This window comes from Lissotriton helveticus, chromosome 8 (assembly GCF_964261635.1).
Source record: "Lissotriton helveticus chromosome 8, aLisHel1.1, whole genome shotgun sequence".
In the NCBI taxonomy this organism is placed as follows: Eukaryota; Metazoa; Chordata; class Amphibia; order Caudata; family Salamandridae; genus Lissotriton; species Lissotriton helveticus.
This window is the reverse complement of record NC_136069.1, coordinates 33,731,108-33,757,463: the sequence shown is the minus strand read 5'-3', so window position 1 is coordinate 33,757,463 and position 26,356 is coordinate 33,731,108. Positions and strand designations below refer to the sequence as shown.

At 47.3% G+C, this 26,356-nt stretch overlaps 1 protein-coding gene across 1 annotated transcript in view; it reads right to left on the bottom strand.

Annotated features, from left to right (window-relative positions):
• Positions 1–6,503: 6,503 nt before the first annotated feature.
• LOC144772284 (uncharacterized) overlaps positions 6,504–26,356 on the bottom strand; it is a 34,085-nt gene continuing 14,232 nt past the window's right edge. Inside the window, exon 2 of the mRNA XM_078656516.1 lies at positions 6,504–13,862. Within this exon, the coding sequence (XP_078512642.1) occupies positions 11,034–12,443 (1,410 nt within the window). The 5' untranslated portion in view covers positions 12,444–13,862 and the 3' untranslated portion in view covers positions 6,504–11,033. The remainder of the gene's footprint in view (positions 13,863–26,356) is intronic.

The window sequence follows — 26,356 nt, the reverse complement described above, 5'->3', positions numbered from 1 at the left end:
TTTATTGTGGAGCCCCTGGAAACACAGAGGCACAACCAATATGTGCCTGATATGTCTGGGAGACTGCAACGAACACAGCAGCTCCCATAAGATGTTTACAACAACTTGCCATAAGTCTCACAGGGAGCTAAAGGCATTCCCCCAGGAGAGGTTTCATTTGGATCTAAAGTGCTCTGAGCTGCATACTCAAGTTTGGGAGTGCAGAGACGCCTTGAGATTGGCCCCACGGCTGCATTTTGTGGCCTGGAGATTGTGAAGAATGACTCAGACACATACGTTGTTTTCAATTAAAATGCTTTATTGACAATATGGTAATGGAACAGTTAACATTTACGATTATAATGAATGCTTATTATTGGCAGCTCTGTTTCCAGTGATTTAAATGATGGTGTCCTGTGATGGTGACCTGAGGCTGTTTCTTTTAATGTGCTGACATGACGACACAGTCAGTAGGCCTGCCTCACATATAAATGGACACCCTGTATAATGAGTTACTTGACAAAATATAACATGGTTATTATTAATGTGACAACCCTTGATAAAGCCAGTAGACCGATTTTATCTAGCATGACACCTCCATATATGGTGATGTTGCACCTGGTAAACAAAGGGGATATTGTGATTATGTGGTTCAGGGCCGTCTAGGGGTGTAATGTGATATGAGGGCATCACCAAAAGTATTTCCATCTACCTGAATGTATGTATTCATAACTTTATGTGAAGTATTCAGTAGTAGAGGTGTGTAATAAAAGTACTTTCCCTTTTCAAAAGATAAAGCGCTGACAAGACATTGATTTATTGAGTTTTGTTGTTTCGCTCCAGTGAATTAGGATTGCTTGCCTACCACCGCCTCCACCGGGTTTGCCTCGGACTGAGCTGCTTCGATAGCCTGGGAGAGGCGAGTGCTACAATGGGGTATTTGGTACCCAGTAATAGGACAATTGCGTACAGATTACTTTTGGAGGATGTTATACTTTGCAACTAATAACCCAATTTGTTACAAGGTGGGAGCAGTCCACCTTGTTTTCTGATTAGGGGGCCAATAGACTGAGCCTTTAGTGCCAGGGGTTCTAGAAAACCAAACACTGTGATTGTAGAACAATCTAGAAAAAATATCACCAGCTTCTATCGAGGTGGATACCAGACAGAGAAAACCGCTCTTCTTCTGGAAAAACGGAAAAAGAAATAAGGCAGGACAAGGCAGCATAGTACAACACAGACCGGTGAGGTTAACGCAGAGCAGAGCGGGATACCTGGTGCATGAAAATAGTCCTCAAAAAACTAACAAGGAAGAGCAAAAGCAATGTTGTAAAGGCAATGGTTCACAAAACTCTGAACCATCTCCTCACTGAAAAAGTCACAAGTATGAAATTGAACCTTGAGCTATTGGATACAAACTCAAAACCAGGACGAGAACTGCAATAAGACATTTATCCAACAGCTTACATCAAACACAGAACACCTCCTGGAAATAGTAATAAGCAACTACGGGTTGTTCACAATAGCCTAAAAAGAAGAAACCGACTTGAAACTAATAGACTAGCAATGGGTGAGGAACTGTAAAGCTAGGTAGATCAAGCATAGCAATACAACTGAACCAGATTGCTAACTTGATGAGGTCAGAAGTTCAACAAATCACAGAAACTGATCAAAAGAACAGCATTCAAATGTAGAAGAACAAGAGAAAGATTCATTGTAGAAAATGGATCAACCCAAGACGGTACATAGGACGCAGATCAACAAAGAAATCTGAGGGATCAAACAACAAGCACTAGTACATGATTTACTATAAACCAAAACACTGCCTCCGATCAACAGCCAGCCCCAAAGGCAACAACTAAAATCTGCTTATCCCATCTTACATTTGCAGGCATTATTCAATCCAAGAACTTGGAAATTTACTTACCTAAATGTAGCAGCATACAACAAAAAGTAGTTGCCTTTTTCTTCGCCATAGCAGCAGAGTCAGCCATGGGTAAACTTCCCTGGTCACAGTGGTGTGGTCAGCCATGGGCCCACGTCATCGGACATGGTGGTCTGGTCAGCCATGGGCACACTTTTCTGTCACAGCAGCATAACATGGAACCCCCACTTAGGAGTGTCTAATTCCCACCAAAACCTAGGGCATGCAGTTGCTCTTCTCCATCTTACTTCCTCTTGCAGACCCCCACCAGCAGCTGGGCCTCACTGCTTCTGGCTCTTCCTGGAAAGACACCCCTCCTGCAGAGTAGGCAAGCTCTTTCACTCAGCAGGTAGGTTGGCATATATGCACTTCATGTCACATGGGCAGCTTCTTCCAGCAAGGCAAGGCTTCAGGTGATATCCTCAGTTACCTAGGAAGCTGCCAGTCAGGCAGACCAGAGCTCTGGTTACACATCATTCCATTACGCACGAGGCAGAGCACACCCTTCCTTGGTCATAGAGAACCTGGAAATGGAGCAACAAGTGGGTTTGTGGCTCCCACCTTTATACATTAAAGCAGACAGGTGTTGTTCTAATGTCTGCACTTTAAGAATCTTGTTGGCATGGTTCTCCCCTGACACAGCCTTAGTGCAGAGTGATGCTCTTCACAGGAAAGTAGTCTACAGCCTGAAACACCCACAATAGAGGCATACAGGAGTGAGCTTTCTGAACCTGGCTATCATCAGCCACAGTGAAAAGTGATCCAGGGAAAGAAAAAAAGGATGGCTTACCTAAGGGGCCCTGTTCACTTTGAACAACAGAATCTGCTCTCCAATTCTTCACCGCTACCATTTACAAATGGCAGTGCTCACAGAAGACAAATCCGCTCCTCCCAGTGAAGTAGAATTTTTTAAAACACCTTTTCTCCTCTCTTGCTATTCAAGTGTCTAGGTCTCCTCAGCTCAGGAATGTCAGCAGTACGCTTTCAATGTTTGGGAAAGCAAGCTCACCTCCATTGTGTGCACAAAGCCAGGCCAGCGCCATCCATAATGGATTCCAGCATCCCACACACCTCCATTACTCTGTTTCACTCAGACACACAATACATGTACCAGAGAGGCCACATTTACAAACATGCACAACATACACTTGCTCCAGTGACACAAAGAGGTTGCGTCGCAACCATTGACTAGAGGTACATGGTACGCTGCACCTCCAGCTATATATTCTAGACAAACAACAGTAGTCCACTATCAGTAAAATGATGGCATGCTTGGAGGGAGCACCCATCTAGGTCACAGGACAGGTCCAGGACCTTTTTCATGTCAAGGGGCAGGCCTAGTCATCTGCACACACTAGATTAGAGGGGAACCACAGCAAATATGAAAATATGGATACCAGATACTCTTATTTGGGGACGTAGAGTAAGAGAACACATCTGTACACCCTGCAAGGGGCATTACCATCCCAACAGGGCGCTCCAATTATCACCCAAGGCTTTCCTAGAAAAGACAAAGGGAATGCTAGCCTGGAACAGTTTTTCATTGACAACAAGTTAACAACAGCACTAAGCACTGTTCCACCAAACTCAACCCTGATACTAACTGTCAACTCGGCAATAGCTCAATCTGAAATCGATTCCAAATGTTTGCACAACTCTACCAACACAAACACCAGGTGGTAATAGTGACGCCACAGAGTGATCATACTCCACAAAGTTTGAATTTTCTGCTCAACATAAAACACACAGCTGGTGTATCATGCAAAATTGGAACTCATGAATCAAAAGGAGGATACTTTAGGGATTAGTCAACATAAACCAACTGGCATTCTTCATCTTTCAATATCTTCAATCGATCAAGCGACAGTGGAGGAGTTTCTGCGGCTCAAGCACATTTTATTCAAGCTTTTGAGGAACCAATAGAAACCGTTGTGCCATGGCCATTACGTCAAATTCCCGCCAACAATCTAAAAAACAAAAAGTAGAAAATCAACACTGATTGATGATAATGAAGCAAAAAAAAAAAAAGAACGAAATCAGAGCTCCATTATGACTTGAAGCAACGTGACATTGAAATCATCAATAACATTTCAATAGGGCACAAAAAGCGACCTCAAACTACTAAAACTCAATGTGAAAAGCAGCAAAGGTATCTTTATCGAGGACAAGGTACTTTCAAAATAATATTACGTCAACTATACCAGCCTACAAATAGGAGGCATATTCTCAAACAAAGTTCTACAATGATAGCCATGGCACTGAACATCACAGACCTTAGGATGCACATTCAATCATCCTGGCAGGCTAGTTACCCAGATAAAGTATAGTAGTCTTTCCCGAGCTGTGGCAAACAAGCTTGGTCAAAATTCTAAAGATGAAAGGTAAGATCACAATGCCAAGCTCATACTGACCAATCAGATTAATTGATATATTTGAAAAATAAAGCACAAATATTTTGGATCATATGAATGAATTGACAGAAGAAAACACCTTTTAAAGTTAATACAAGGCAGCTCCAGAGGTGGTCGACTGGCAAAAAGACCAGATCTTCAGTCTCCAACATTCTGTCTATGAGGTTCCCACTTACAGATAATTACCCTTAACCTCTTCAATGCGTCGGACGGCCAGAGGATGTCCGACGCTACGGTGGCCGTGTGCATCGGACGGCCGGGGGCCGTCCAAACTACGCACATGTCAAATTCCATCGCGACAAAGAGGTTATATGAAGCTTTTTGGGACTTTTCACAGACTTTTGGTCTGGTCAACAGGCAGATATTTCAGATCAAATTGGTAAGTACGGGTCTTCCACTGCCACACTTAAAAATAATAGCCAGACTCTAAACAGATTCTAAAGCACCATTCAAGATAGGCCTAAATAGCACAAGATGCACAACATTCACCACAGAAAAGAGTACTCAAGCAAGGTTACACATTTACTCTCAATAAAGAGTAGTTCTTTGATTTAGGAGAATACTGTAAATGAAAAAAGCAACATAAAAGCCTGCTTTATCATGGAACATTCCTATTTAAGAATGTGTGAGATGCCTGTTGAAACTTTACACTTACGTAGGAATGTAAAATATATTCACGTCTGTGCTGGATCTCGGTGTAAAGGATTGCTGTGTGAATGGGGCACGCCTGAATAGGCTTATTGGAAGACGGAATGTGTGCTGCTGAATGTTCAGAGTGTGTGAGTATTCCACCAGGCGATTTAAGAGGATGGTTGATCTGCATTAAACTCCAGCTCCATGTGTTTTTTCACATCTGTACTAGTAGTCAGTTAAATAAACTTACTGCAAGAACTTTGTTGTACATGTGGATAATTAATCCAACAGTCGTCCTTGTTATCTGCTGTCCTTTGTGTGCCTTGAATGAGAGGAGCCTTTCCACGACAGGCACGCAGCCCTGCATTCCTGCCACTGATCCATGGCAGCAAAGGTATTCATCATGATGGTATTTTGATAAGTTCCGTTTTGTGGACAAAGAAAATTACATGTGAACAGTTTTTTCCATTTAGAGGGTTTATTTAAAAATGGATTGTTAAAGGGGAAACTCATCACGCAGGCTTCCATCAGACGCACAGTCCCTTTAGCAGTGTTCATTGTCCCCTAGTAGCAATGAACTCACCTCCCTTCTCACCCAAGTTCTTGTAAAGTCATTATAATTCTGAGATGAGTCAATCTCCACAGATTAAGGGCGTTTTGTTTTCCAACCTACTCAAAGCATTTTAAAAAAATCTTTCCTTAGTTATTCAGTGTTGGGCATAAAAGAAAGCATTTGCCATGCAGGTACCTGTTTTTTTCAGTCTAACAATGAACATTCTGTAGGCCCTTTATCCATTAACAATACGCTCAACTTGCTAAGTCAAAGAATGGACGTGTATGGCAGGGACAGCGGTTTGCCTTGGATTATTCCCTTCCTGTGGTTTGTGGTGCGTGCTCCGGAGCAATGGACCCCTCTGCAAGCTTCTTGAGATCCTGTCCTGGACCCGGCTAAACACAGAGCAGGGGAGCTGTTGGTGTTCCTAGCACAAGACATATACTTGGTGAGATGTGCAGGATTGTGTGGTGAGTGCACTACGGCTCCAGGGCCAGTGTGGGGGTGAAGGCTAGAGGGCAAAGAGCAGATTTGGAAATTACTGGTGCAGCTGAAACACACTCAGATCAGGGGACTCCCCAGATGAAAGATGGTTATACATGATTAGTTTCACTCAAAAATTGAGGCGCACAATGGTGTATGGCTGCTATGAGGAAATCCTCCCTTCGTGGCTGATTCTGTCACCTGGCCAACTGGAGAAAATTCAAGTATAAATAAATATAAAATGATTTAACCCCTTCCATGCTGGTGACGAACCCCAGCCGTCACGCTCTGCGGCGCTCGTGTGCTGATGATGGCTGGGGTTCGTCACGGCCCCGCCCTGTTCTTTTGTTTACCGCACAGCAGCGGAAACGGGCCAGCATGGAAGGGGTTAAAAACAAATGGTCCTCAGTTCTGTTCAATAATGACATAGCCAGATTCGCCAAATTTTGTGGAAAGATTTAGCCTCGTTATAACCACTGTAGAAAATTTGCCAAATGTAGGTTAGCAAGCCCAAATGTAAACATACTTTAATTTTCTTTGAAGGTTTATTCTCTATTAAGAGTCTCACTGTGTTCTCCATACAAATGTCACAAACTTGTTATGTATAATAAAACTTTATTCTTTTTCAGAACTGTTAGTGTCCATGCTCTTGTCAGGGGCAACTGCAATGCATATGTTTGTACAGCATCAGAACACAATGTTCCTTCACAGCCCGCAGTTACATCTGGTCATAATATCAATATCAACATCAACCTACCCAGTAAAGAACCATGCAACAATTCTGTAGTTTTCAGTATCTCGTTAGCCGCTTCTATGTAAACTAGGATCTACACTCCGCTTCTAAGTTGGAGGCATGTACAAAGTAATAAATATATCAGGAATCTAAGGATGCTTTAAGTATTACTACCATCTCGTCATGCTCCTTGAGATGGGATCCTTGATTTTATTACACTAACTACATCCAAAGGCAATGACTCACAAATATTCAGGGGAGAGCTGCTCTATCTGCAATTCTGTAAATGGCAAATTTTCAGAAAAACAAAAGTCAAAATGCAGTGATGCAATAAATAACAGGTACACTCAGGAAGGGTAAATGGAGGGAATTATTAATTTTAAAAACACTGACGGCAACATATCTGTCCCTTTGTCCCAGATATCTTTCCTCGCTGTGTGCCTAAAACCCTGAAGCTGCCAAGCTAACAAGGGACTGCAAAGAAGGGAGTCACTTTATCAGTGTATTGACTGGGTTTCAGATCCAATTAACGGTTTCTGTTAATCCAATAATGTCTCCAAAATTGATTCATATTCACAAATATATATGTAGTGCCTTGAAGTGAAAAGCTCAGTTTCCAGCATTCTTAAGATAGAGGGATGGATTTTATGTTATATATTTGACTTCGCTAGACTGCAGAAATGTCAATTTTCTCTAGCTCGTGATCCCAGTGTTTCTGCCATACTGTAATCCAGTATGTGGAACAATACTGGAATCTGGTAAAGTGACCAACGTCTGATGTATCTTTCCTGCATTGCAGATCCTGCATCTTTTGGATTGTTCACTTTTCTCTACACATTTGGAAAACCATGTTTTAGAATGTCAACTAACCTGGTATGTTAGGAGTTAGCTACCCTTTCTGAGTTTCATTTTATCTTTTCATGAGCACATATAATTGCTTATGTCTCTATTTTAATCGGTATGAGGTTTCTGTAGTACACTGTACTTTTCACTATATATGTTAAGTTTCGCCCAAGTGTCTAGTTTCCTTCTAGTTGCTCTGTTGCTTTAAGGGATATTCAGTTATTCTGCGTGTAGTCCGGATTTTCCTTCACGTACTGGGTTTCTTCTATAATAATTTTGAAATGTACATTGAATGGCGACATGTAATGATGAAATCAGCACATACTCTCATCTCCCCAGGCTGTACGGTATTCTGAACATTTAGGTCACTACTGTTGACGAAGGACAGATTCCTGTAGCCATGTAACGTTCCTGTATGCCCAAGCCTCTGTCTGCTCTGTATCAGGTATAATTATTCAATTAAATTCATGTTAAAATGTGAAATATTTAGAGAATTTCCTGATTTCCCTGGTGTGGACTTTCTGATGCCATGACAGACGACTTTTTTACTGAAAGGTCTTGTCATATTCAGAACATAAATACGTTTCCACACTCATGTGAGTTCTCTTGTGCATTATTAGTGATATATTTGTAATGAATATTTTGCATTCAGAATATGTATATGATTTCAGTCTACAATGACTGTCGAATGATCACCCTATGTATTGAAATACTTTTTACACTTGGAGCCTATTAAGAGTTGCTTGTAATATTAACCCCTATTTATGCATGGGTTAGAAATATGAGTGTGAACGTATTTAACACGTTGGATATTTATAGGATGCGTTAAATAACAACCTTTGTTAAATTTCAGCAGGTCAAACCCACCAAAATTTAACTGGGGAAAACATACGGTATTTAGAGTATCAAGCAGATTTTGGTGTGTTTAACACCAAAATCTGCATGTTAATTCCCCATAAACTTGAGCATTATGAATTTCTCATTCCTGAGAAAGAGATTGAGGCTTTGGAGACCGAGGATAGGATGAAGGCCCTTGTCCGTTTTGGGAACCAGAAAGTAGCGGGAATAACAACCACAATCTACTTCAACAGCCTACTTCAGGCACCAGAACCCTCTCTATGGCCCCCTTGGCCAAAAGTATTGTGACCTCCTTGTGGAAAAAGGATAGATGATCCTCCATCAGTCGATTGTGAGATGGTGCCATGGGGGGAGGGACAGTCTCTGCAAAACTCACCAGTTACTGTTATGAACTACCAGCGGGGAAGGCGATGGCGAATCCTGCCACAAACTGGATGGCCATAGTGGTAAAAGAGTAGACTAGGAGGGTTTGGAGACTGTTGTAGTGGCGGCGGACAGACTAGACTGCTACCACCTGACCCAAGAGGTCTGTGAGTACAGCGCCCTCAGCCACGCAGAGGCTGGGGAGCCTGCACAACGCAGTGGCTGGGTTAAATGGTCATTGCTAGAAGCTTTGAAAGCAGCGAAAGGCAGATTGGGGTGGACGTGGGGCCGCAGAGAGGCCTAAGGACCTGGCTGTAGTAGAAGTATCCTTAAATCGATCAGGCGCTAAATATGCCTTTTCCCTGAAGAGTTGGGTGCCATCAAAGGGCATGTCCATGAGGGAAGCCTAGATATCCCCAGAGAAGCCAGGTGTTCTCAGCCTGTCGCTGAAATCACTCTACGAGCGAATCAGTCATATCAAGTCCACATTGAATCGTTGACTTTGCTGCATCTCTTCTGTCAGCAACAACTTGGGAAAGTAAAGCCCAGGCCACCTCTGCGACCCGTTGCAGCACTTGCACAACTGTATCCCACAGAAAGTGGGAATAATAGCCCTATAGGCATGCAGTCTTCACAAACCGCAACGCCAGGCTGGCGGAAGAAAACATCTTCACAAATGAGTCCAGCCTCTTGGATTTCCTACTCAGGGGAGCAGTAGGGAAAGCACCATCGGAGGTTGAGGTTTGGCCCACCAACGTCTCAGGGGTAGGATGTTGGGAGAGGAAGTTGAGATCCCCATGTGAAGGGTAATGGCGGCGGGCAATCGTCAAATTCACAAGAGCCACTGTGTTTTGACCAGCTACCCAAAAGGAAATCAATGAGGGCATAATCGAATAGAAGTAAGGGTTCCAAAGCGGAGATTCCTGGTTTCAGCAGAGACCCTTGGTTGCAGCACCTCCATCAAAAGATTAGTCTTAACTGCCACCATGGGAAACTGAAGGTTCAGGACCTTAGCTACTATATGCACCACCATTGTGTATGATGCACTCTCCTCCATTGCCATGGTAGAAGGTAGACCAGCATATGGAGAAGTATTCAGGCCACTGGCCTCACACAGGTCCTCTGATCATCATAGGGCTGGTATTCTAAATGGACCAGCGAGGCCTAGCCGGTAAAAATGAGACTCCACTCTGGGAGGCAGGGCTCCCGCCAGTGTCAGAGTGGGCAACGTGCGACACCTCTCCGGCTCTGTGAGGATGCCAATAATCCGGTCGTGTGGGGAGCACTGGTGCTGGGGAAGGTCAAGGTGGCTCGACTGGTGGCAGTCTGAATCCAGGAATAGATCCCATGGTGCCCCACCCGAGCTGGCGGCAAGAAACCAGAGGTGGTCCCCTTTGACCCCCACGGCACCTGAATGCACGTTATCAGGCCAGACCACCCAAAAATTAAGTGCATGACCTCATTGAGCTCTCTTAACTGGGAGGGAGGGGGGGTCGATCCAGCCTTCAGAAATTCAAGAAGGCAGGAAGTCGGAACAGAGAACGAGGCCTAGATCGCAAAGGCTCCCTCATCTTCTCAGCGGATGAACAAGAAGTCAAAGAATGCTTTGACTTCTTCCTCTTCTTCTTATGCCTCCTACCTGAATTTTTCAAAGACTTCGAGCTGGACAAAGAGGACTTTGGGCCGCACAAATGATCCCAGGATCCTCCCCTCGACTAGGATTTCGTCCGCTGTGGAGTCGCTTGCCGGACCACTATCAGTTCCCGGGACTGCTCCCTGGAAGCCATTGGAGCCTTGGGGTATCAATCGGAGCCCACCTTGGTGCTGTGGCTACGCTAAAAACACGAAAGGCAAACGAGGTGCAGGTCTGTCGCCATCATCGCCTGCTGACAGGCACCGCAGGGCTAAAAATTTGACTTATGCAAGGACATCCTCGACACACCAGGAGGTAAACCTCAAAAGAAGTCAACATGACATTGAAAAAAAGGCCTGTCAAAAAGCGACAAAGGGGTAGCTCTACTCGCGATCAGCTTAGGCTGGCATGGAAAGAGAAGAACTGATGTCTGCACGCCTGGGTGACGTTTATATAGGTACCGCGAAGTCATTTTCGGTGCAAGCGAAGCAGATGGACGCGAAGCCGACCCGGCGTCACCTACTGGTGCTTAGCGGCACTGCTCATGAAAAATCTTCCGGATCCAGTCTGACGCATGATTGGAATTTCTAAGGTAAGGAATCTGCAGCTAGAAATCTCTGTCAGGTAGAACATTCATATTGTTTCTTCCCTCTGTGGATTTTCTGATGAATTGAAAGATGACTCTTTTGCTTGAAAGCCTTGTCACATTTAGCACATTTATAAGGTTTCTCCCCTGTGTGGGTTTTCAGATGAACTGAAAGATGACTCTTTTGCTTGAAAGCCTTGTCACATTTAGCACATTTATAAGGTTTCTCCCCTGTGTGGATTTTCAGATGAACTGAAAGATGACCCCTTCGTCTGAAAGTCTTGTCACATTCCGTACATTTATATGGTGACTCCCCCGTGTGGACTCTCTTGTGTATGTACAGATTATCATTCCGCTTGAAAGCCTTATCACATTCAGAACATTTATAAGGTTTCTCTCCAGTGTGAGTTCTCTGATGTACTGTCAGTCTTTTCTTCAGAACGTATGACATGTCACATTCAGAACATTTAAAGGGTTTCTCTCCTGTGTGATATCTCTGATGTACTAATAGGTCAGTCTTCAGAACGAAAGCCTTGTCACATTCGGAGCATTTATATGGTTTCTCTCCCTTGTGATTTCTCTGGTGTAATGACAGTACATATTTTTGTTTGAATGCATTGTCACAGTCAGTACACTTATATGGTTTCTCACCAGTGTGATCGCTCAGATGCCGCATTAGAAGAAATCTGGTTTTGAAACCCTTATCACACTCAGAACATTTGTATGGAATCTCACCGCTGTGATACATGTGATGTCTCCTTAACTGTTCTTTTGTAATGAAAGCATTCTCACATTCCGAACATCCATAAGGTTTTATCCCAGTGTGAACTCGTTGATGTGTTATCAGCGGTGCCTTTGTACTGAAAGCCTTCTCACATTCAGAACATTTATATGGTTTCTCACCAGTGTGAGTTCTCTGGTGACTGATTAGTCCACCTATTCCGTTAAAAGCTTTTTGACATTCAGAACATTCATATGGTTTCTCGCCGGTGTGATTTCTTTGGTGTATTATTAGCTGGCCCTTTGTGATGAAACACTTGTCACACTCAGAACAGGAGTATGGAGTCTCACCACTGTGTGACATTTGATGTCTCTTTAACTGTCCTTTTGTAGTAAAAGCTTTCTCACATTTAGAACATCCATAAGGTTTTATCCCAGTGTGAACTCGCTGATGAATTATCAGTGCTGACTTTGAACAGAAAGCCTTCTCACATTCAGAACATTTATATGGTTTCTCGCTAGTATGTGTTCTCAGACGGCTTATCAGACCTGCTTTTTCACTAAAAGCCTCATTACATTCAGAACATCTATTTGATTTTTCACCAGTGTGAATTCTCTTATGTGATGGTAAATCACTCTTTTGCGTGAAAGCCTTATTACATTCATAGCATCTATATGTTTTTTTCCCAGAGTGAATTATCTCATGTGATGATAAATTATTCATTTTCTTGAAAGTCTGGTCACATTGAGAACACTTATATGGTTTCTGCGTAGTGTGATTTCTGTGATGTAGTATTAGTTCGCCCTTTTGATTGAAAGCCTTGTGGGACTCAGAACCTTCACCTGTATAAGGCTGTTGATCATCATCTTCTGTGCCTTTGTAATGAACGTATGGTCACATGTTTATACGGTCTTAGTTCAGTGTAGACAGACTTTTGTCCAATGAGAGAGCCATTTGTGATAAAGCCTTTACATTTGGGTCATTGACATTTTAATTTTTCAATATAGTTTTGTTTGCTTGCTATCAAATAGCTTTTTCTAATAAAAGTCTTGGTAAACACTGTAGATGTATTTACTGAGATCTCCTTAATGTTTTTTCCAGATGGGTATTCATATAAAAATCTCTGTCACATTTAGATAATTTGTCGCCTCCTCCATAATGCACACATTATGTTTAAATAATTATTCCTTGAAATCAAATCCTAGAGAAACTGGGTAAATGCATGTAGCTTCTTCTGTGTCAGTCCAAGTTAGTACTTTCAAGTTAGCTACATTTTACTCACAACATATAGATGACAAATAACCTCTCTACACTCTAGATTCTTACCAGTAGTGCTACAACTGCAAAGTTGTTCACCTAAATGAAGTGCCTTTGCATTGATAAACCAAGTAAATAATTTCTTTGCCTAGTCCCACTGTGTACAGGTGTTCAGCTCAGTTAACAGTGTGGCGGCATCATTTCTCCATTGGCTCTAATATTTCCTTTCTCGTCAGTACGGAGTCAATATTACAGCATTAGGTGCCATTTTAAAGCACATCTAGGGCACAAATATGATCTTTTCCCTGTATGGCACATGTGATTTGTTAGAAGATAGCCGGTTTTCATATTATGCACTCTTCTCATATTCAGTGTTTATTTACATGGCAAAGCTCTGTGCTAGCCTCTCAAGAGGGTATATTTTGATGTGTTTTTAGAGTCACCTTTTACGCAGAAGACAGCAAGGAGTTGATTAGCCCATGGATAGTGTTCCGTGTATACATTTTCTATTGTTATCCTAGTTACTTTAGTCTGGAAACATTTGTTACATTCTATACATGTGTGTAGTCTTTCTCCTTTGTAGGTCAGTTGAGTTCCTTGTAATGTTAATATGTAGACATGCTCATGAGATACTCCTCAGTCCTTTGGTGTGCGGTGCTATGTCACATTCATCAAACACTCATCATTCCATTGGTGTCTGCTACAATTCTTCACTGTTTGCGCAAGGAACACACATCGGTAACACCTGTAGAGCTTCTTCAGTGGAATAAAGTCTCCAAAAACGGTTTTGTACTTTTCAGTGGGTTACAGTCTCAAAGGTTGAATTGCAGTTCCTGGTGTCCACGATATTCCTTTGACCATTGCTGTTATTCTGGATTTCCTTCACTTAAGGGACAAAAAAATGTATAAGCATTAGCATTTTATGAGCCAAAATACCAATTTCAGCATTAACAAAAATCTATTAGTTTCCTTATATGGAAATGAAGTAACAAAAGCCAGGTACACAATTGTAAGTGATAGTCACAGTGCATTAGAATAGAAATAGCATAAACATAATCTAGTGACCACAGTATTTTAATCACATGAACCAAAACATTTGTAAACTTGTAACAAGCTCCAGAGCAAATTGTTAGTCTTCCACTAACAATGTTCACAACACAAATTATAATGGACACAGGTATCTGGAATCCAATGACCAGACACAGCAAGAAGCAGGTAAAATTGGTAAAATTGACTCTGCTGACACCATGGATTAAAACAAAAACATGGATGTTAAATCTAGTGACCAACATAAATTGACATAAGACATTATCATTAAATGGTGATGTCCACAGCATGTAGTGTGATAAATAAGAAAGATTTAAAGACATTTATTTATTACAGTTATTTGAGGAGCACATCAATACCAACTGCAGTTTTCAGGTGCTAAAGTAGAGGAAGCTGCAGCCAGAGGTTAAGGTTTTAAAGAACAAATAGCCAAGTTTTTAGAAGCTTTATACAAACAAGGTTTTCAGGCATCAGACAGAGCTATAAAGGAAGAGAATTCCACAGTTTGGGACCAGTGATTGGAAGGCACACACACTTTTCTGTGATTTGCAATGGGAAGGCTGGAGAGGGAAGAAGAGTTCAGGTTAGAGAGTACGAACACAACAACTACTTGATGAATGTTTCCATGTATATTTGTGTGACAGATCAGCGCTCTCAAAGGCACAGTTTCAAACTCAAACAATGACACCCGTGATCCAATTAGCAAGGCATGGATATGCCAAAAACAAAGATACCTTATACTCCCTTGATCAGAGCTTTAATTAACACAGAAACTAAGGACCTGATCTAGTTTGCCAGACAGACTATCACCTGCTAAATTTATAGATCACTGCTGGCCCAGCTGTTACTGTCAAGGAAATAAAAGTTTGGGGGACAGGTGCTGTTGATTTTGACAGTCATTTACCAAAATGTATTACAGTTTTTGATTTTCAACAAGTTGGCTGCTTGTAATTAAAAACAAAAAACAATTCACTGCCGCACTCAGGGAGTTTTTTCTGTCGGTATTGATGTCTGTGTTTTTTTTCGTCCTCTCACTGGCAAGTTATATTGCCAGGTAACAGGGAGAAAAAAAACTTCACACTGCTTACCCTAAATAAGGTGGACAGAGCTATGCCCTTGGTCAGATGTCCCTTACTCAGTTGTGCCGCCTGAGGGTGCTTTCCGTCAACAGTACTAATGGGGGATTTGTTTACAGAAAGTTGTCAATTCTCCGGACTAAATAGGGTGGGAAGACCATTGGTTTGGGGGAAAGCGTTCACCATCACTTTTATGATTAAATATCCTCCCTCCACCAAACTGTAAATTGAGATATGAGATTAGGGGTGGGCGAAGAATTTTGCTCTAACGGCGGAGTTTGTGAAGTTTTTCCCACTCCAAGTGGAGTTCCGAAATACTCCGCGAAGTGACGCAGAGCAGAGTTTTTTCTCTTGAACGGCTCATCAACGGTAAGTTGGCGAGTGGTCATGAGAGACAATTGCACCCTGAACCTCCTCCTGGCGAGATTTCTCAACATTGGAGATTGTGGCAGAAATCTATAGCTCGCGTTAAGGAAGCTGTCGCCCGAGTACAATGTCCAATCGAGCAGCAGCACCCTCTGGTGCGGCGTGTAGTGCTGTTTGAGCTGATTTTACAGCATGGGACAAACTCCCGGCGCTACAAATAAGTGCGAGCAGCGCAACTTAACAAACTCGGCCACTGGCGGACCACCGCAGACCAAGGTAGAATTTTTCCAGATCTTCACAGAGTTCTGTGAAGTAAAACTCTATGACCTCCGCTCAAGCCTACATAAGTAATGCAAACACGGTGTTAAAGTCAATTACTCAACCTGAGAATCTCATCATTTAGTGGCAGAGAAACTGAATTCTAATTAGATTTATTAATGGTTATATGAATGCTATAACATGTAAGCCATAAACAAATTAGCACAAATTCAAGCCTACCAAATTCAGTAATAACGTATAAATAAATGAGCTGCCTCCACAGAAGCTTTTATCATTTACTGCAACCCTTTGTGGGTTTCATAATTGCATGGGTTTGATTAAATATGCTTAGCATTTTTGAAGGTGTCACACTACACTCTAAAATGACATGCTACTCATGTTGGAACCAGTAATGACTCACTTTTCTTCAATTACTCTATCTCAGAAAGGGGGAGCCAGAGAGCCCACGACAACATGGCGGCCCATTAGTGTTGCTCTGCCAGCTCGGTTCTAAATATCCATTTATGATCAGGCCATCTCCACCATCTGTGGTAAAACATAATCTCCACTATGGCCAAAGCGGACGATGTGCCCGGCGACAGATAAACCCGCTGGGCAGAGTGGAACACCACTGAGAGTAGGACGAGATTACGAAGCGGCTGGCTGGGAGCTGAGGTCGGGCCCCTGGGCCACGTAGTCCCTCGGTCTGCGGAGCAGAGACACAACCAAAAAACTGAGCATAAGAGTGTTGCGCAAGGTGTGGCCAATAGCTGGGATCGATGAGCGGACGTGTGCGCAGGTCGTCACGGCATCCCACCAGCAACAAAGCGGCAGGCGGTGACACCCATGCAGGGTGTGTGGACTAATCCAGGCCACGGCATAGGCCTACAGAGGCGCACATCACACTGGAAGAAGAGCGGAGTCTCTGTGGGACAGGGCCTGCTCTGAACTGTTGTGCGAGAGGTGAAGGGCCCAGGGTGAGTGGAGCGAGATTGACACTGCCAGAGATCTAGTAAGGCATTGTGTCCACCTGCCTGTAATCGATTATTGGCAAGGCTACGAGGCCCTTCGCGCCCTGAAGTGAGTACACATAGACCTTGTGCTGGAAACAATCCGCCCGAGGGCTGGTAAGAGATTGTGCCAGACCGTTGCAAATAATGAGATGCTGCTTATTTCCTGCATGCTGGGCACCTTGAAAGTTATGTCATTGTTGAAAGTATGCATGTTGATTGTTTATTGGAGATGTCATTGGCTAGTTGGGGCTGCTTAAGTGTGAGTGGGTGGATGTTGGGCTATTGTGATGCTATATACACATGCATGACATATATGGCTCCTTGGCTCACAGTGCAACATAAAAAGAATAGAACCTCATTATGTCGTGAGAAGACAAAATGACCAGAACAAGTGATAGTATTAATTGTATTACATGGAATGTTTGTGGCCTCAACGATTCCCCCTAAGGTCATATTCGTGCTTCAGTTTCGAGAAAGACACAATATACCTGTCGCTCTACTACAGCAAACGCACCTAGTTGGGCGCTAGGACTGCACTGTGGGGACAGCGTGTTGGTTGGCCTCCTCTTACTCCACATATTCACGGGGGTTCTATTATTGATTACACGTGGGGTCCCCTTTACACTTGCAGCACATTATGCAGATGATCAGGGTAGGCTCCTCATAGCGCGGAGGAAGTTGGCGGACACTGCGAATTACATTGGTCAATACTTTTGCACCAAACGTAGACGTCCACATGGAGACAACTACATTTAGCAACACCGACAGATGTCATTTGGGGAGGGAATCTAAATACATTTCTAAATTGGATGGAGGATCACTCTGCAGACATGGTGTGGCTTGGGAAACAAGCAGCCAAGGTACTACAGAGTGAGACGGAGGAGTCTGGTCTGGTGGATACCTGGAGATTGAGACATCTCACACAGAAGGAGGGCACAGTTATATCCTCAGTCCATGGTATATGGTCCAGATTAGATTACTGGCTCATCTCCACTGAGGTGTGCCAGTGGATAAAGGAGGTATGGCATCTCCCTAGGACACTGTCCGAACATGCGACAGTCCTGATGTGTTTACAAATACTGAATGCGACCATTCCACAATTTACCTGCCGCTTCCGTCCAACAGAGCTCCTTGATTCGGCCTTTAAAGAAGAGGGTCAGAGGGCGATTGTCAATTTTTTTTGCATTAAACACAGGCTCGGTAGGTAGTGGGAGCTCTCTGGGAAAAGCCTTTAAAACACGATATGTGGGACATGCATAGGCACTCAGGCGGGTGTACTGAAAACTATTCTGACACAATTAAACAATACCAAAGAAAAGCTAAGTTAATTAGAAAGAGAGTGTGAATGTTGACCAACTGAGGCTATTTTGGCAGCAATTAGAGAACACATGACAGAATTTGAGACCCGTGCAGAACAAAAATCACAGGCCATGTTCAAGCTTCATGTAGCAGGAGCATATGCGAGGGTGGGAGACACGGGCACTGCCTTGCACAGAAACTGAAATCGCTGAACTTGTGGTACACTTAGTAGATTAGGATGGCAATGCAATATATTCGAACTCTGATATATTTGAGACCATGAGGAAATATTACGCGAGACTCTATGAGCCACAGAACACTGCACCATTCACCGAACTGAATCAATACTTCGGAGATGTGGCTCTAGCATGGCTCTGGCCAGGGCAGAGAGAATATCTAAAGTAACTAGTGAGAGCTGAAGACGTAAAAGGGGGATACGGGATGATGGTCATACTGGCTGCTTCACCTCCGTCGAGTCGGCTAGGTTGGGATAGTGTCTCAATGGTCCAGCCGGACCAGAGTACTCCTCGAGCCGCGACGAGGTCAGCAGGTCTCGATCTGGAGATGTTCGGGAGGAGCCGCGACAGCGTCAGCAGGGCTCGGATGGTTGCAGGTTCAAGCTTGAGCCGCGACAGCGTCAGCAGGGCTCCGGTGGTCTTAGAGGATGAGCCGCGACAGCGTCAGCAGGGCTCCGATGGTACGAGTTCAGGCTCGAGCCGCGACAGCGTCAGCAGGGCTCCGAGGTCTTTGAGGTCGAGCCGCGACAGTGTCAGCAGGGCTCCGGTGGTTACAAGTTCAGCTCGAGCCGCGACAGCGTCAGCAGGACTCTGAGGTCTTTAGAGAGGACGAGCCGCGACAGCGTCATCAGGGCTCCGGTGGTCTTAGAGGTCGAGCCGCGACAGTGTCAGCAGGGCTCAGGTGGTTCAGTTCCTTGAGGCGAAGAAGGAGCTGCGACAGCGTCAGCAGGGCTCAGAGGTTCCAGGTGAGTTCTTCTTAGGGTCAGCCGTGATCATATCAGCAGGCTTCAGGTCCAAGATACAACTGCCCGCTAGCTGTCGGGCGGGGCCAGTTATAGTCCTTTGGCTCTTTGATCTCCGGACCCTCGCAGGCAGAAGTCTCCTGCCCTGGGGGCTGGTCGTTGGCGAGGTCCGGCGGTTGGCTCTTTGATCCTTTGAAACGATGGGTCCGAGCGGGTCTGGAGCCAGCACTCGAGGAGGCCAGAGGTGCGATCTACTCCGGCCCACAAGGGAAGGCCAGAGGTGTGAGAGAAACCAGGCTCCCCGGAGAGGCCGGAGGGCAATCGAAACTTCTTGGTCTTATCTCACTCAGGACTCTTTACCCCCCAGCCGGGACTGGCGCGCCGTTGTAGTCTGGGTTTCGCTGGGGGCCGGGGTCACGCTAGGCCCAAGGAGGCAGGGATGTCGGAAGGGAAGATGGCGTCCGGGCCTTGTGGGGCATGCAATGTTAAGTGCTCGGAGCCGGGCGTGGGACGGGAAAGGCAGGCCTGGTCGGGGTGCTAGGGGGATCTAGGCTTAACTGGAGTAGGGCGACCAGGCTCGGGGTGCAGGCTACGCTAACGGGGGGCTGCGCAGGGAATGCGGGGTACAGGACTACGCTCACGGGGTGCGGAGGGACCGAGGCGAACCACGCCACGAGGTCGGGTCCAACACGCGTCCCCCCCAGCTGAAGGCGGGGAGAACTACCCATCCTCTTGGGGGTTCTCTTCGCTGAGGCGGAAAAATCGGGACAGGCCATCTGCGTTGGCATGGTCAGCACCAGGCCGGTGCTCAACAGTGAAGTCCATCCCCTGGAGGGAGATGGACCAGCGCAGCAATTTGGGGTTCTCCCCTCTCATCTGCATTAGCCACCGGAGGGGTCGGTGGTCGGTCTGGACCCGGAAGTGAGTACGGAACAGGTAGGGCCTCAGCTTCTTCAGGGCCCAAACCACCGCGAAGGCCTCCCGCTCGATGGTGCTCCACCTTTGCTCTCGAGGGAGTAGCCTCCGGCTAATGAATGCTACCGGCTGGTCCAGGCCGTTCTCGTTCACTTGGGACAGGACTGCTCCGATGCCATGCTCGGACGCGTCCGTCTGAACTACAAACTCTCGTGAGTAGTCGGGGGCCTGTAGGACTGGGGCAGTGCACATGGCGTCTTTCAACGTTTCGAACGCCTCTTGGCAGGTGGGGGTCCAGCTGACTTTCCTGGGCTGGTTTTTGGAGGTTAACTCCGTGAGGGGGGGTCACGATGCTGCCGTACCCTTTGATGAATCTCCGGTAGTACCCCGTGAGTCCTAAGAATGCCCGCACTTCCGTCTGGGTCGTGGGGGCCTCCCAGGTCACGATTGCATCGATCTTGGGCTGGAGGGGGGCTACGAGGCCGCTTCCGACCTGGTGCCCGAGGTAGACTACGGACCCTTGTCCGATCTGGCCCTTGCTTGCCTTAATGGTGAGACCGGCCCTTCTCAGGGCCGTCAGCACCGCCCAGAGGTGCTGGAGGTGCTCGGACCAGTGGGAACTGTAAACTGCGATATCGTCCAGATATGCAGCGCTGAACTCTTCCAACCCAGCCAGCACCTGGTTTACCAGCCTCTGGAAGGTGGCGGGGGCGTTCTTCATCCCGAAGGGCATCACCCGGAAATGGTAGTGACCATCCGGGGTGGAAAAAGCGGATCTTTTCTTAGCTCCCTCCGTGAGGGCGATCTGCCAGTAGCCACTGGTCAGGTCGAATGTGCTAAGGAAGCGAGCAGCTCCGAGGCGATCAATAAGCTCGCCGGCTCGGGGGATGGGATGCGCATCGGTTCTGGTGACTGCGTTGAGCCCGCGGTAGGGCAGGACTTACAATGGGCTTCCACATCGGAGCGCATGCCTGGCCAGTAAAAGTGGGTGACTAGGCGGTGATAGGTTTTGTCTTGACCCAAGTGTCCCGCCAGGGGCACATCGTGGGCCAGATTCAGGAGGAAGCCGCAGAAGCGTAGGGGTACCACCAGCACTCGGGCTGACCCTAGCTCGGCAGACTTTTGCTCGCTGTACAAAAGGCCGTTTTCCCAATAGACAAAGTGGGAGCCGGACTGGTCACCGGCGGCCTGGGCCGCGGCCTGCTGCCGCGGCCCAACCAAGGACGGACAGGAGGTCTGTTCTAGGCAGAATTCTTCTCGGGACGGTCCTCCTTCCTGGCGCCACTGGGCCAGCTCAGGAAGGTCGTCCAAGCTCGGGGTCGGTTCGACGCCAGGACCGAGGGGACCGGCGTCGGGGGGAAAACTCTCCCCGGGGAACAGTTCCGGGGTCTCAGAAGATTCGGAGACCTCGGGGTCCTCGGGGGTCGCCGGTGCCGCCTCTAAGGTCGCCCCTTCGGGCGGTCATCGACCGGGTACTCACACAGGCCCACTCGGGCAAGCCCACCATCTCCAAGTGGGTCCTTTTCTCAACCCACTGCCATGGGGAGCTCTCTAGATCGTTGCCGAGCAGGCAGTCCACGGGCATGTCGGAGCAGACCGCCACTCGTAACTCTCCAGAGACGCCCCCCCATTCGAACGGGACTTGAGCTATCCGGCAGGTGCGGACGGAGTTATCGGCTGCGATCACCCTGCAGGAGATGTGGGGAACAATCTGGGCTTCGGTGACGAGGTGCCGTTTGACGGCGGTGATACTGGCCCCAGTGTCTCGGAGCGCCCCTATGTGATGGCCATTGACAGTCACCTGCTGTCGGTATTTCTCTGTGTTGTCGGGTATGGGGGCTCCTGGGACCATCTCCCTATCACCCAGGGAGACTAACATCATGGCTGCGGGGTCAGCTCCCTCGAACTCCTCTTCTCCCCCCTCCTCTTCTAGGGCTTCTGAGGTGATGTGGCGCACTGGGGGTCCTGCAGCGGCAGGCTTCTTGAACAAAGGGCAGCGGGGGTCATTGGCATAGTGCCCGGGTTGCTGGCAATGGTAACAGGCTTGGCTGACTCGGGGCCCTGGCTTAGCTGGGGGGAACCCTGCACGCGCTGTGGGAGGCGATGTGCCAGGCTGGTTCCTGGGGGGGCTGCGCGGGGACCCTCCCTGGGATCCCCTCTGTCTATTCTGATTCCCCCCTCCCCTTTGGCAGGAAGGCCCCTGTTCATTTCGGCCAGAGTCTCCCCCGGGCCCCCGGGGTACTCTGGTGCTCACCCAGCGATCGGTCTCGACGGCCAGTTTCCGTGGGTCAGCCAACTTGCTGTCCAGGAGGTGCTGTTGGAGTTCCACAAAGCAATTCAGGGACAAATGTTCATACGCAATGAGGTCGATGAGTCCCTCGAAGGTGGATACTTTGCTGCCCTTAATCCACCCTTCCAGGGCCCGGCTGTAGAAATTGACATATTCTACCCATGTGGTGCCGGGGATCTTCTTGCAGTCTCTGAAGCGTTGGCGGTACATTTCTGGGGTGAGCCCATACCTGGTGAGGATGGCTTCTTTCATGTGGCTGTAGGAGGTCTGTTCGGCAGTCGGTAGGTCAAGTAGGGTGTCTCTCCCCTCACTCAGGAATCGACCCCACAGCCCGGCTCCCCAATCTTTCTGTGGAACTCGGTGGGAGGTCATGGCGACCTCGTAGGCCTTGAACCATTGCTGAATGTCATCTTTTTTGTAATATTCCTAGACCACATCCTTGGGGATGTGGACCTTGGGTTCCACCAGGGGAACAGACTCTCAGGTCGCTGCTGTTCGGTTGTCTTCGTTCCGGGCCTTTAGTTCCATTTCCAATAGGCTGCGCTCGTGCTCCAGCTGGAGCTTCTTTCCGTCATGTTCTCGCTGGAGTTTCTTCTCCTCCAGTTCTCTCTGGAGCTTTTTCTCCTCCAGTTCTCCTTGCAGCCGCAGCTGCTCGATGGCTAGCTTTTTCTCGGCCAGCTTGAGTTCTACCTCCATCTTCAACCGGGCCAGTTCTAGCTCGTGGCTTCGGTCGCGTTCTCGGTCGGTCATCTCTTCTCGAGATAGACCTCTCTCCGTGCTGTGAGTCCAGACCGGGGACTCTGCTCTTTCTTGCTCTGGGGCGTGGGTTTCGATCCGGGGTACTCCCCCTCCATCGGCTTCTGTCGGTGCTGGAGGTTGGGCTCCGGTCTCCATCCAGGCTGTTAGAGCTTGTTGAAAGTCCTCTTTGGTGTTTAGTCCCGTTGTCGGGATTTGGCGATTTATGCAAAACTGCTTCAGCTGCCGGTGCGTATAATCTCCCAGAAGTTCCATCTGGAAGGTGGTTTCGCCGTTTGTGATGCTCATGGTTGCTGTTCGTTCGGGTAGTGTGTCAGTGCTGTACGATCCTTAGACGTAGGTTCTAATCACGACGCTGCCACCAATGTTGGAAGGGGCGCACTCAGAGGGCCAGGTTATGCTCACCCGGTCACCCCAAGACCCACCTCTCCCACAGAACTTGCCAAGTCTTATCGTGAGGTCCTCGCTGGGGAGGACTTCGAGTCTAGGATCGTACACACTGAGCTCTCACCACACTACGAACAGACACCACACCGTTGGATTCAAGTAACAAGTTCTTTATATAAGCAATAAACGAAGGAAGCACTCTTATATACACAGTGGTCGAGGGACCACGAAGTCTTGGAGGATTCGGGAAGGGGGAAGCGGGACAGTCTTTTAGTCTCTGGGTCAGTACGAGGCGTACCCTACGCACAGCTCTCAATCCTCGAGCCGGGGGATACGGGATGATGGTCCTTCTGGCTGCTTCACCTCCGTCGAGTCGGCTCGGTCGGGATAGTGTCTCGATGGTCCAGCCGGACCAGAGTACTCCTCGAGCCGCGACGAGGTCAGCAGGTCTCGATCTGGAGATGTTCGGGAGGAGCCGCGACAGCGTCAGCAGGGCTCGGATGGTTGCAGGTTCAAGCTTGAGCCGCGACAGCGTCAGCAGGGCTCCGGTGGTCTTAGAGGATGAGCCGCGATAGCGTCAGCAGGGCTCCGATGGTACGAGTTCAGGCTCGAGCCGCGACAGCGTCAGCAGGGCTCCGAGGTCTTTGAGGTCGAGCCGCGACAGCGTCAGCAGGGCTCCGGTGGTTACGAGTTCAGCTCGAGCCGCGACAGCGTCAGCAGGGCTCCGAGGTCTTTAGAGAGGACGAGCCTCGACAGCGTCAGCAGGGCTCCGGTGGTCTTAGAGGTCGAGCCGCGACAGCGTCAGCAGGGCTCAGGTGGTTCAGTTCCTTGAGGCGAAGAAGGAGCCGCGACAGCGTCAGCAGGGCTCAGAGGTTCCAGGTGAGTTCTTCTTAGGGTCAGCCGTGATCAGATCAGCAGGCTTCAGGTCCAAGATACAACTGCCCGCTAGCTGTCGGGCGGGGCCAGTTATAGTCCTTTGGTTCTTTGATCTCCGGACCCTCGCAGGCAGAAGTCTCCTGCCCTGGGGGCTGGTTGTTGGCGAGGTCCGGCGGTTGGCTCTTTGATCCTTTGAAACGATGGGTCCGAGAATTCCCAGACGCCCAGTGGGTCTGGAGCCAGCACTCGGGGAGGCCAGAGGTGCGATCTACTCCGGCCCACAAGGGAAGGCCAGAGGTGTGGGAGAAACCAGGCTCCCCGGAGAGGCCGGAGGGCAATCGAAACTTCTTGGTCTTATCTCACTCAGGACTCTTTACTCCCCAGCCGGGTCTGGCGCGCCGTTGTAGTCTGGGTTTCGCTGGGGGCAGGGGTCACGCTAGGCCCAGGGAGGCAGGGATGTCGGAAGGGAAGATGGCGTCCGGGCCTTGTGGGGCATGCAATGTTAAGTGCTCAGAGCCGGGTGTGGGACGGGAAAGGCAGGCCTGGTCGGGTGCTAGGGGGGATCTAGGCTTAACTGGAGAAGGGCGACCAGGCTCGGGGTGCAGGCTACGCTAACGGGGGGGCTGCGCAGGGAATGCGGGGTACAGGACTACGCTCACGGGGTGCGGAGGGACCGAGGCGAACCACGCCACGAGGCCGGGTCCAACAAGAGGCTATTCGAACTCTGCTGAATGGCAAAGCCCCTGGCATAGATGGGTTCACTGAGAAATTTTACAAAGAGCATGCTGAGTTATTGGCCCCACAATTACTGAAACCGGATTAGACTCGAGAAAGGTTCGAATCTTATAGGCCGCTATCTCTCATAAACATGGATGCAAAAATTCTAGCGAAGGTGATTGCAATACGTTTACAACCTTCGATACCCCACTTGGTGCTACCAGATCAGGCTGGCATTATAACTGCTTGTTAAACTACGCATAACCTATGCACCATTTTTGCTCTATTACACCAAAGAGAACCCACATTGCAGACAGGGGCGGTACTGTTAGATGCAGCTAAAGCCTTCGACTCTATAGTATGGACCTACATGTTTGCAGTACTGGGATACACGGGGATGCCTGAGTCATTCTTGAGATGGCTCAAACTCCTATATGAATGCCCAACAGCATGGGTACATTTTAATGGCCACACATCCGATACCTTTTAAATATGCAGAGGGACGCAACAGGGCTGCCCCTTGTCGTCACTGTTATTTGTACTTACCATGGAGCCGCTTGCTTGCATCATTAGACAGAAATTTGCTGCAGCTGCGCTCGGATTCCACCTGCGACCCTTAAATATTTCATTATACGCAGACGACATGGTATTATACATTAGAGAACCAGCCTCCCATTTGTAAAGTAAGCAAAAGCACAAGGTTGAAGGGCACAAAGTGTGGTCTCCATGGAAAAATAAGTTGTGCTTCAGATGTGGATTTTCGTTTCCACACGGAGGTAAATGTCCTGCCATTGGACAGATATGCAAACTATGTTCTACGCACGCCCACAAGGCCAAGTAGCAACATCAGCTGAGGCAAATCAACATCAAAGTCCAGCATCATTTAACTCTTCGTCAAAAGGTTCTTTAACGGTTGCGCAATACCTTTTATTATAGACAGTTGTGCATTGATAAACATCAGAAATACTATGAACAGTCTGTAGAGGGCATTGGCAGACAGAGGGGATCATATACTTTTTATAGGAAACATTTTGCAGAACCATCATATGTAAACCATGTGAGGATCTGGTTACAATAATTGTTAGGAGTAAATAGTGGTACGACTCCCACAAGGATAGTTTGGGATGCCCTAAAGGTTGGGATTAGGGAAGAAACTTTACAAGGTGAGAAAAGAAGCAATACAAGATCTGTATATAAGATTGTCACGAGTTGAACAGGAACTGATTCGGAATATAAGAAATAGGCAGGATCCTCAAAAAACACAGCAGGAAATAGCTCAAAGGAAAGCCAAAATTAATTCATATTTTAGCAAAGAAATATTACACTTAATAATCAGACCGCTATGAGAATGGTGAGGCTACTGGCAGGGTAATGGCTAAGCGCACAAAATCAAACGGGGG